This window comes from Gymnoscopelus braueri, assembly GCF_963280865.1.
Source record: "Gymnoscopelus braueri genome assembly, chromosome: 3".
In the NCBI taxonomy this organism is placed as follows: domain Eukaryota; kingdom Metazoa; phylum Chordata; class Actinopteri; order Myctophiformes; family Myctophidae; genus Gymnoscopelus; species Gymnoscopelus braueri.
This window is the reverse complement of record NC_137612.1, coordinates 26,607,654-26,620,250: the sequence shown is the minus strand read 5'-3', so window position 1 is coordinate 26,620,250 and position 12,597 is coordinate 26,607,654. Positions and strand designations below refer to the sequence as shown.

General features: G+C 41.7%; 1 protein-coding gene across 1 annotated transcript in view; it reads left to right on the top strand.

The window, feature by feature from the left end:
• The window catches only part of grm7 (glutamate metabotropic receptor 7), a gene marked incomplete at both ends in the record, with an annotated part of 213,655 nt that overhangs the window by 105,016 nt on the left and 96,042 nt on the right, over window positions 1–12,597 (top strand). Inside the window, one exon of the mRNA XM_080423728.1 lies at window positions 6,099–6,238. Within this exon, the coding sequence (XP_080279854.1) occupies window positions 6,099–6,238 (140 nt within the window). The remainder of the gene's footprint in view (window positions 1–6,098; window positions 6,239–12,597) is intronic.

The window sequence follows — 12,597 nt, the reverse complement described above, 5'->3', positions numbered from 1 at the left end:
CATACAATGATGATGGAAATATGAGAGGTGCCTATTATGAGATAATTATTAGTGAGACCAGTGTGTATAATAGAATCCAGGGCCAGGCAGGATGACAATTATGGACAGAATGGCCAGGCTGGCATGACTGTAACGAACAATTAGGATCACCATGTCTTGCAAAAGTGATAGCAATTTGTTAATCTTTATGCAAATGTTTTTTTTTCTTTCATTTTTTTAAAGGATCCCTGGCTAATTCATTCATATGCCTTATATGCCTAATTTATTTTAGAAATAGTTCATATTTTACTCAAGGGGGGCAACGGCCGTCACAAGTTCATGGTGTAATTTGTCTCTTGTCACGGTCCGCTCCTCAGCCCTTGGACTTTGACTGTGTTGTTTAGTTTTTGAGTTTTTTGACTTTTACTCTTGTATTCCTGTTCTGTTTGGTTTTGGTCTTCTAGTTCTGTTGGTGTTCTGTGTCTTATTCTGTAGTATCGTTCCTATTGTTTCCTGTCTGCCTAGACACTGTTTACCTGCCTTGTCTCACCTCCCTGTGATTATTAGTTATCTCCACCTGTGTCCTGTTAATCCCTGTGTCTATTTAATTCTTGTATTCTTGTTTGTCCGCAGACCTATGAGTTCTGAGTTCTGTATCGAATGCATGTGCTTGTCCATGTGTGGTCCAGCTCTATAGAATGTATGTGCTAACTAAAAAACTACTTAATACTTCCCATTGTTGATATGAGTATCAAAATAATATTTTAAATACGTTTTTATTAGGGCTGGAGTACAACTCATGGACAAATTACATCTTCAACTTGCGACGGCCGTTGTACCCCAGTCCCTTGAGTAAAGGATGAACTATTTCTAAAATAAATACAGTATTTATTGTTTTTAATTTAAAACCTTAGTCATAGAGGGCAATTATAATGTATTACGGCATGCATGGATTATTGGGTTGGGATCATTTTAATACTAACTCGAAAAAGTGCTCCTCGGAGCACAGGTCTCCGCCAGGTCAGGTAGGTTAGTGTGGGCCAGCAATGTTTGGAATTCGCCAATCAGGCTGTAATGTGAAAGTCGGCCTCCTGGTGGCGCTATAAAAGGCAGATGTGAAAAATGCAGGGCAATGGTTTTTCCTTGGCCTCTAGGGTGTGCACAGTTTTACACAGATCGGTGCAGTTATAGGTAAAAACAAGAATTGGCCTGTTACAGCGCCACCATGACGCTGATTTGAAAAATTTCAAGTGGCATTTCTTCCTCTGTCTAGTGGGAATGTACGTGCAAAATTTCACGGAAATTGCACGTTATGTTCATGATTTTAGGCGTTTTGTTCAAAACGGAGCAGTCCTGCAAACTTTGGAAGCCATTCTTAACCAATCAGGATGGAATGTGAAAAATCTGAAAGACCCGGCTTGTGTAATGACTATAGAGACAATGTGTACCGATTTGTGTGATGTTTGGACAGAATCTGTTGCGAGTACTGTCAAAAAATGGGTTTTGCAAAAAGCGGCCTCCTGGTGGCTCTGTAACAGGCCTATGTGAAAGATTTGGGGCAGAGGTTCTGAATTGTGATCCAGGGAGTGTGTGTGCACAGTTTCGCTGCGATCAAGCCAACAGTGGCGGAGAATAGCTGTCCACAGACGGACGGACGGACAGGGTGCAAATCATACTCTCTCGCCATGCCTTTCGGCCTGGCGGAGACAATGATATGCCCTGAATTACAAGACAACAGTCAATTGTCAGATCTATGATATATGATTTGACAAAAAATTTCCACCACGGTGCATCCGGTTTGGATGAGTGTCTATATGAACACAATTGGCCCGTGTTCGGTGTAGGAAAACTGCATGGGTGGAAGGGCGATCTTTGTCACTGCATGTAATCCTATGGGCTTGGACGGAACCTGTCAGCAGGGGGTGTTGCCGAGCGTTTGTCAAAAATAGCAGATCTACAAGCTCACAACGCGTTGTAGATCGTATATTTTTGGTGAAGAGGTTTGGTGTAGACGGAAAAAAGCCACCCAAGTACACTCAGGTCAGTTTTACTAAGAAGTGTGTGGGAAGGGGTGTAGTGGATCCTGTCCTGGAGATAAGGGGGTGCTATGCCCTTGATTGCTTTGAAGGCCAAGAAGAAGGAAAGAAGCAAAAACGCTTGAAGTTTCTTACAACATCAAGGGCACTTTTTCAAAAGGTTCTTGGACTCTATCTGTACCCCCTCAGAGGGGACATAAAACGCCTAAAATCTCCACGCATAGTATCTCCGCGCATAGTAATTTCCACGCTGTCTGACATGGATCAAATTAAGACCTACTTAAGATCTACCATTTTAGAAAAAGTAACACCTCTTCCCAAAAATATTACTTGAAATATTATTTGAAAATTATGTCTTTTTAGTCCTTGTTTGCTACAGTATGATGGGATACTACTCAAGAAATGAAATTTCAGTTTCCTTTCTAAATAGATTCTCGGGGGGATTTATTTTATTGACCATAAAGCAGGTGAGCTTGATGATGCAATCTCATGAGCCTTTTGATCTGAAAATAAAATAAAATGATTTTCCTTCTTTCTTTTTGTCAGTATGTTTTAATGCTTCATTTTTTCACAGTTCAGTAGACCGTGGATTATGGCTTTTATGTTCTATGAGAGAGCACAGCATGTATTACCATAACCATACACCATCATTGTTTTTCCCCCTTTCATTTTAGTTAAATATACCTTGACATTGCATGCACTTGATATTCATTCTTCTGAATGATTTGATCTAGAAACTTTATACAAACGCACGCACGCACATATGCATGGAGGTACGCACAATAGGATGATGGGCTGCATTTAATTATGTCAGAGATCATTAGTGAGATGTGGTGAGTACATATGCTGGACTGATGGTCTGGTAGCCTGATTCATCATCCTCATTGGCTACTGCACAGTTTATAGTCTGAATAATCTAAAATGTAAGAATTTTTGTGGGCCAAGTTGGTTGGAAAAAAATCTCATAAAACCTTTCTCATAAAACTGCAAATAAAAAAGATGTCTTCACAAATCTGTATTCTCTAGAGTAAGAGAAAGAGAGGGCAGAGCTATGGTAATGTTTGTACCTTAACCCTCGTAGGGTCCTCAGGTCCTTTTGACCCGGTTTAACATTTTCAACATGAATTAAAAGTATGTAAACATTTTTTGTTCTCTATGAAACTTCTTCTATTTGCCTTATTTACTGTACTAAACATGTGATATGAAAATGAAAATTTTCATTTTCATGAAAATGAAAATTTTCACACAGGGCCTTCGGGTCAAAGTGACCCGAAGGCCCTGGGTGTGACTAAAACACGAAGACCCTACGAGGGTTAATGTCTAAGTTCTTGTACATACCTGCTGCAGCTACAGTATGTGAACCTACCGAAGTGCTACCACCGTTGTGTCTAACCTTATGCACCTTATGTCTAACCTCATGTGCATACTGTACCAGCTGGATTATGCTATGTTTATATAGTATACATAACTTGGATTTTTTTTCTCTTTTGATTTATGTTTCTCCTGGCTCTCCCTGTCCCCCCCTCTTCTTTTCTCTTCCTGAAAACAACAAAAACGATAGAGCTTGCACTAAAACAAATTTCACTCACTTCTTTACATCTGTAACAATCAAGTTTATTCTGATTCTGATTTCACTGTTAGATTTCTGTAGATGGGTGATAATGTGTATACATATGCCGTCCTGATATTAAAGTGTAACTACTACCTGTCAGATTGTAGTGTCAAACGGCAGAATTTCATTGTGTGAAGTGTGCTACTAATAATCATGATACTTGGCAGTCTTGTGTGTTTACACTACACTACCATTACTTAACACATTCAAAGGCAGAGGCATTTATAATCAAGTTGCACTGCTCCATAATGCTTGCTAACAAACACCTACAGTAGGAAGCAAGATGTGTACGATACACTACTAGTAGCTCACCCAGCTAAATCCTCAGTATAGAATAAAGAATGCATGCCAGAGGCTTTTGAATAGTCAAGTGCACATGCTAGCTGGCAATTGTTGCATGCTTGCCATTAGATTATCCAGCTAAGCCCCATGTGTTGAAGTTCAGCAGGGTTCACGCACTTACAATTAAAATGGCACATTCACTCCCGAAGCTTGGCAGGCATGTTGGAAAACAATTGGAAAATGTGTGCTGGTGATGGACTCCAGCCTTGTGGTCTAATTACCACTTCAGATCATCCCAGCTCTTGTAAGATTCATGTGAATGTAGTTCTCAATAACAAGCTCATCGTAATGCATTGCCATGTAGCCTAATCGCTCTGTAAAAAGGGCAGGCGGGGTAACCTCTTTGTGTCTTGTTGCCCATGGGGAAGCAGAATTCACTCAAGTGAAATGCGTGCTGGTCATTTGACACGATCCTTGCATGGCTAGTGGGATGAAAGTGTTGAGTTAATGCACTTAGTATACCCAAGCGAATAAGCAAGCCATATATGCATGAATGTAGGCATGAACCCTCAGGCTAATACATTCATGTGTGTCACACACACACACACACACACACACACACACACACACACACACACACACACACACACACACACACACACACACACACACACACACACACACACACACACACACACACACACACACACACATACACACAGCAATACATATATTAATACATTCAAACAAACAGCCATGAAAATTTGATTTCTTTGAGTGTTGATTGCAATAGAAAAAAAGAAAAGATTCACACTAAATAAATAAATAAATAGGATTGAGAAAAAGAAAGGAAAAGAAGTTGATAATCCGTTGTGCATCACTGCAGGTCATGATGCTGGTTGTCATGGTTTGTGGGATAACGGAGTTAACCAAAGGGAGAAAAACAGACTGGAGGGACATGGAGCAATAACAAGTAGACAGGCTCCCTATTAAGAAAATAGCCTTTACTAACCCTAGGATATCTCTGCATGCTTTTCTCTCTCTCTCTCTCTCTCTCTCTCTCTCTCTCTCTCTCTCTCTCTCTCTCTCTCTCTCTCTCTCTTCCCCTCCCCATTTGGCATTAAGCAAACCAAGTCTCTCTACCTTTCGCCTTTTTGCTTTTCACCTCTCTCTGTTTCTCTCTCTCTCTGAATTTCTCTTTCTATTACTCCAGTTGTTTCCTTTGTCTCTCTCCCACCCCTCTTTCCTCCTCTCTCCTTCTAAATTCGATACGGACTTGAAAGAGCCTCCCGGCCCTGAACAAAGAGGGAGGGCCAGCCAAAACAAATAAACAAAGTGTGTTCGAGGGGCCTTTCTAGTATCACAGAATGAAAGAGAACAGAGGAATAACAAAAGGAAGAGAGCTCAGAGACATAATGGGGAAGAATCACATCGTTTTGGAGGCACACACAGAGCAGAGATGCTGTGGAATTGTGACAAGTAGGCTATCACAGCAAGTCGAACCCAGCGAATGTCAAAATACAGGGTTGTCGGGTCTGTGGTTTGCCATGCCACACCCGAAAGACAGGATATGACATTAACAGATTCTCTGCCAGGTATTAATTAATTAATTCATCCACCTCTGCCAGCGTTTTTTTTACCTTATTTTGACGATCCACTGAGAGCCACGGAAGCCACGTTGTGGACACGGATGTAAACAAAGGCTGTCTGGGGGGTGGGGAAGGTCTCGTCTATCCACCGGAACAAAAACATGTTTACCGCGATCGTCCATTCTGTTGTAATCGGCAGTTGAATATGTCTCGTTTTTTGGGGGGATGACGTCATCCCTGCTTCTATCAATCGTTCAAGCAAAGCCAAATTAGCACAGTTACATTGACATGATAATAGACATATGAACGACTCTTAGGGCAGAACCTAAAGATGCACAGATGCTAATAACATAACCTACATATATGAACCCGCATCCAGTGACATGCCGACACGTGAAGACCTAAAGCCACTACACTGCTGATGGCAATGCATTTAAGGATATTATGAATATACGCGTTTTCTGAATCTGTCTCCCTATCCAATTACTCATGCATTAATGGATGAATGTGTTCACAAACTGATCGATTGATTGACTCATTGACAGACAAACTAACAGACAGAGTTATAAACAATCTGAATGTTCCTGTTCCATTCCACAGGAAGTGCCGGCACCTCCGTGACATTCAACCGTAATGGTGATGCACCAGGACGCTATGACTTGTTCCAGTACCAGCGGAACAATTTGACCGGACAGGGTTACCGAGCCATTGGACAGTGGATGGACACGCTGCAGCTTAACGTGAGTAACAGTAACGACCCACAAAACAGTGATGGGCATTTTCTGTCAAGATTTCTCTCGAGATTTCGAAAGACGGAGAGCTACCGTAAGAGAAGGAAACTGTGAAAAGTGTTCCCTTAATGCAGGTAAATAGTCGGTGGCCGGCCTCGATGGCTGGCGTAGCGGTCCAGGCACCTAGGCTCATTGTAGCCTGACGAGCACGTTGCGGGTTCGAGTCCCGAGCCCGGTGGCCTTTGCCACATGTCACTCCCCATCTCTCTCCCCATTTCCTGTCAGCCTGCTCTCCTATCAGTAAAGGGTATTAAATTCTGATGTACGTCGTTCAAGTATAGCACTCGGAATAGAGGAGGGGTATAACTGCAGAAGGAGAAAGAAAGGGGATAGAGTATGAGAGTGGGAGGCAAAGTGACTCACCATACACACACACACACACACACACACACACACACACACACACACACACACACACACACACACACCGTGGACTGTGTGTGTGTGTGTGTGTGTGTGTGTGTGTGTGTGTGTGTGTGTGTGTGTGTGTGTGTGTGTGTGTGTGTGTGTGTGTGTGTGTGTGTGTGTGTGTGTGTGTGTGTGTGTGTGTGTGTGTGTGTGTGTGTGTGTGTGTGGGGGTTGCTATGCGCACCGTTGCTCCACCAGGGGCCATGTCGTACAACCCAGCTTACTGCTGCCAGGGGCCACGTTGTCAAGGCTCCGTTCCGCACCAAACTTGGCACAAACACTGTTCGAGGGTCTGACATGAGAATAGTCAACAACAGAAAACCTAAGTTGCACACATATGGGCGGTACAGCAGTGTTACAAGAGTGTTTGACACTTCAAATGGCCATAACTCGGTGACCATTGCTCTGATTCGCACAATAAAGGACTAGATTTGTGTCATCTAACAACATTGACATTGTGAAGCAGTTCTGTTCTTTGAGGTTTAGTATTTAAAAATGTATTTGTGAGGCAACTCAAGGCAACTGGCTCAACTGCTTGGGAATCACAGCAATTTTATTGTATTATGATAATTATGATGTGACATATGCCGGGTGGCAAATCAAAACAGATTGCAGCTTGTTAAATCACACATTCTTTTTAAATAATCAACCGACAAAAAAACTAAAACAAAACAAAACTAGAAAAAGTGCTCCTCGGAGCACAGGTCTCCGCCAGGTCAGGTAGGTTATTGTGGCCTCCTGGTGGCACTATAATAGGCCAATCTGAAAAGGGTGCCATTTTTTCTTAGGCCTTGCACGGCAATCGGACACTGCATTCATGATTTGAGACATTGTGCTCCAAAAATGTGTTTTGCAAAATCAGACCTGCTGGTGGCGCTATAACAGGCCAATGTTAAAAGGGTGGCATTTGTTCCTCAACATAGTGTGAATGTGCGTGCAAAGTTTGACCGCAATCGGACGCTGCGTTCATGATTTGCGGCATTTTGTTCAAAACAAGCCACTACTGCAAACTTTAGATGTGAATCTTAGCCAATCAGGATGGAATATGAAAAATCAAACATGACCACATGACTATAGAGATCATGTGTACCGATTTGCGTGAAATTTGGATAAAATGGGAAGGAGTAATATAAAAATAATTGTTTTACATAAGTCGGCCTCCTGGTGGCGCTATAAAAGGCAGATGTGAAAAAGACAGGGCAAAGGTTTTTCCTTGACTTATAGGGAGTGTGCATACACAGTTTTACACAGATCGGTGCAGTTATACAGTAGGTAAAAACACTAATCGGCCTGTTATAACGCCACCATGAGGCTGATTAGAAAAGATTTCTTTCTCGGAAGGTGGGAATGTGTGTGCAAAGTTTCACGGAAATTGCATGCTGTGTTCATGATTTGAGACATTTTGTTCAGAATGGAGCAGTCCTGCAAACTTTGGTAGCCATTTTTAGCCAATCAGGATGAAATGTAAAAAAATCTCTAGAGATATTGTGTACCGATTTGCGGGAGTTTTGGACAAAATCTGTAGAAGTACTGTAAACATTTTTTTTTGCACAAATCGGCCTCCTGGTGGCGCTATAAAAGGGCCATGTGAAAAATGTGGGGGTTCTGCTGTGGCATCCAGGTAGTGTGTGTGCACAGTTTCACTGGGATCAAGCCAAAGGTGCCAGAGATTAGCTGTACACAGACAGAATGACACACACACACACACACACACACACACACACGGACGGACACACACACGGACGGACATTTTTTCAAGCTACTTGGCAGGTGATTGGATGGAACTGTCTGTCTATCACCGTCTGGGCGTGCTAACTCCAACCAATCATAGTGACGTGTCTTCATGACGTATAGTAGCTGCAGTTCTTTTGTATACTATTCAGCCATGATGAATAGTGAAAGAACTACAATGCAACAGGTGCTTCTCGATGGCATCACACCCGGTCTTGCCAAGATCCCGCCCGTAGCTGCCGCTGATTGATTCGACTGGGTGGGCACGGGTCGGTTTAAACTCCAATCTCTGAGCGATTCCAGATTGAGGCTGTATTGTGAACTTGTGAACTCAATACCGCCCCATCTGGCGGAGTCAGGTTAGCTCAGAGATCCCAAATAAGTAAAAACATTGAAAATATGAATATTCATGATGTAAGTTTAATGTTACTATATACTGTACAAATAAGACCTATTAGGCCACTTGGCTCAGTTTTTTGCACTACAGACTATAAAGGGAAATGCACATATTTTAATGACCTCTTCTACTTCAGCCAAGTCACAATATTTTTCTCCATTAAATTTGACAGCTTTAACATCTCTTATCATAAACCAAAAAGGTCAAATATGTCAACATTTGGACCTCAATGTCATCTTATAATTAAGCAGTGAACACTTCTGCTTTAAAGGTCAGACTTAAGAAGTAAACAGACATATTCTATGTTATCACCTATTAATTATGAATTAGGCATACACAGGCAGAATTTTAATGTTGTCTCCCTCAACTTAAGCTGCTGTGCTCTCACTGGTGTTAGATTATTCCACCGCAACACATGTGTAGGCTACTGACATGTTTGCTGAGAAACTTGGCAGATAACAAAACTATGTTTAATTATTAACCAAACGTACTGAACTACACCCCTACCACTACTACTTCCTTGTTTTTCCAATAAGTTGAGCTACAGTTCTGCCAAAGCTGTCATTCTAGAGAGCTACTGTTTTTTATAAGCATTATTCATAACATTATGTGGACAAACTGTGAACATGTAGTGAATGTATGCTATCCAAGCAAGGACAATGTATTGAATCAGAGGAGTTCCAATCATCTCCAGGGAAAGATGCTGATGTGGACTGTAAATGTGGTAATGTGCAGTGCACTGTGGGGAAATGCCTACGCTATTGGTGCAGATACGTGCATGTGGTACAGCCGTATAATGGATCTCTCGAGGTCTTTCGCATTTTTGCTCCATAATGCGCCCCAACATGCCTCAGAATACAGCATCTAGCAGGGGTGTCAAACTCGCGGCCCGCGGGCATTTTGCGGCCCGCGGAAAGGTCCAGTGCGGCCCGCGAAATACTTTTCAAAATAGTGAATTGATACTACCTCTAACAGACAGAGTCGGAGTTTGCACGTTGCCTTGCTGAGTGTCCAAGCAGCTCTCCCCCCTCCCCCACTGGCTGCAGCAAGTACCTCTGATGGCCCGGTAGTCAGCCAACATTCCACAGCCAGCTGTGGACTGTTCTAGCTGATTGGCTCGTTAACAGTCTATTCAAGTCGAGTAGTAATGGCTAGTGATCTCTCTGATCTCTCTGATCTCTCTCTCTGTCTGTCTGTCTGTCTGTCTGTCTGTCTGTCTGTCTGTCTGTCTGTCTGTCTGTCTGTCTCACACACACACACACACACACACACACACACACACACACACACACACACACACACACACACACACACACACAGGAGCTTGCCCTGAGAAAGGAGGAGCTCGCACTATGAGCTTGTAGATCTGCTATTTTTGAAAAATCATGGAAATCTTTACAGATGTCTCCTAAATCCTAACAGTTTTCTGAAACACTTATGTTGCTATAATATGTGGTTCTCTAACTTTTTTATGTCTATATTATATGTCTATATTATATATATATATATATATATATATATATATATATATATATATATATATATATATATATATATATGTGTGTGTGTGTGTGTGTGTGTGTGTGAGAACGCTCCCCCCTCCCCACTTGTTCTGTAAAGAACAATAGGCAAGCCATGGCCATGTAAATTAACATAAGGTGTCCTCTTCTACGTCGTCAAATACCGCATAAAAAGAGCCACAGGTAAACAGCTATTTACCATTCACCTGAAAGCTGAGGAGAAGAGAGAACTTGAATGAATTTAATTGTTCTATTTCAAATGGATGGGCTCATTACAAATTGCATTGTTTGATTTTAATGTAAATAATTAAAGTAGCTAATCTTCATAAAACATTTTTTAAAGTGATATACTGTAGTTATAGCAGTGACTGAGATGTAGTGGAGTAAAAGTTCTGGAAATTGGAAATACTAAAGTAAAGTAAAACTCAAATCTTTAGGTACAGTACTTGAGTAAATGTAATTAGTTACTTTACACCACTGTTCTATAAATGTAATTATTTAACCACCCACACACATTACCAGGTATTGTTTAATTTCAAATTGAATTATTCTACTTAAAATGGTTTATAATAAGGGTAATAATAATAATAATAATAATAAGACAAGACAACAGATTGAAAAACAATGCTGTATAACTGAATGCGTGTGAGCGCGCATGTGCGTCCGCAACTGGTTCCTGCCCACATCAAGTCACCATTTGACCAATCTTGCCCGGACATCAAAATGAGTTTGCCACCCCTGATCTACAGCATGCCGTTTGGGGCAACAGTCTACGGTGCTGTATTTCTAATTTGTTTGCCTCTGCAGACAGCAGTTTTACAGGCCCCAATGCTGCAGTATAATCCTGTATCACCAGTGCCAGTGTGCCACTACAACATGGAGAAACAAAGGAACATTTTAGTAGACATAATTTCAGGTTACATGTCCAACCTCTTTATCTCCCCCCAAGAGTCAATGAGAAACAACCTCATTCTTCTCAAGGAGGTCGCTTTAGGTTACATCCGACTTTGAGCCCACACACACAATTAAGCTCGGCTTCTTTGTACTGTGCTTGTCAATGTCAGTGTAAGAAGAAAGAGAATAGACAGTATTGTAGGTTAGTGTTATAGCTACTGTATGATTTGGTCAGCCGTGTTCTGCCTCTGTATTCACAGCCATATCTCTGCTGCTTCACAGTGCTAAATTATTCACCTCAATAGCCCCTGGTAAGCCAGATGTGGTTGTTGCTATTACTCCTCACTTTTATTGCGTCTCCCCCTCTGTCCTTATATTTCTGTGTGTGGGCGGTTGTGTGGGTGGATGGATGTGCATGAGCATGTGTGTGTGTGTGTGTGTGTGTGTGTGTGTGTGTGTGTGTGTGTGTGTGTGTGTGTGTGTGTGTGTGTGTGTGTGTGTGTGTGTGTGTGTGTGTGTGTGTGTGTGTGTGTGTGTGTGTGTGTGTGTGTGTGTGTGTGTGTGCGCGCGCGCATGCGCAAGGAGAGCTAACTCCACAAATATATGTTCAAACATGACTGTCCAACCTAATCCAATTTGTCCCAAGTACAGATTTGTCTGTGGCAATTAGAGATCGTGGCTTAGAAGACGAACATCGTCATCTTTTGAAGATTGTTAACCTTTCTTTGAACTTGTGGTTTCCGCTGTGCTCCTGTAGGAGATGAGAACTCCCCACTTCCCTCTAGGGGTTGTCTGGCTCGTTATGTATGGATCAATTATCCTAATGTGCCTCACTGGCATACATGATCTGGTCCACATGCCCTTGTCAGGCTGCTCCATGTCTGTGATGAGGAAAGAGAGAATGTATGTTTGAACTTTTATTTCTCTTTTTTTACTTTTAATGAGCCAGAAATGCTGACAGATGAAAGATATTTTGTGATTGAGCCTACTATTCTTCTAGAATGGTTTCCTTTATGCATGCTGCTTGTCTAGAATCATAATTATGACATGGCTTAGTGTCTAATTTGCCTGAATTTTAAAACATGAAGAACAGAAGAATACAGAAGTTGACTGATTTATTGTTTCAGCTGAATGGTTTAAAGTGGCTTAAATGTGTTTTTAAATGGTTTAAAATGTAACTGAATACAAATTCATTTTGACCAATCTGCATGGTAGAGTATGTTAATACAATATAACTTATACAATTGGGGTGGTTGTATTTTGACTCCCTGCTCTTCTATTGAGACATTTAGATCGTGTTAAAGGTCATGTCTCACCTTAGACACAGGATCTGATCACGAATGTTGACCTGATGGTCG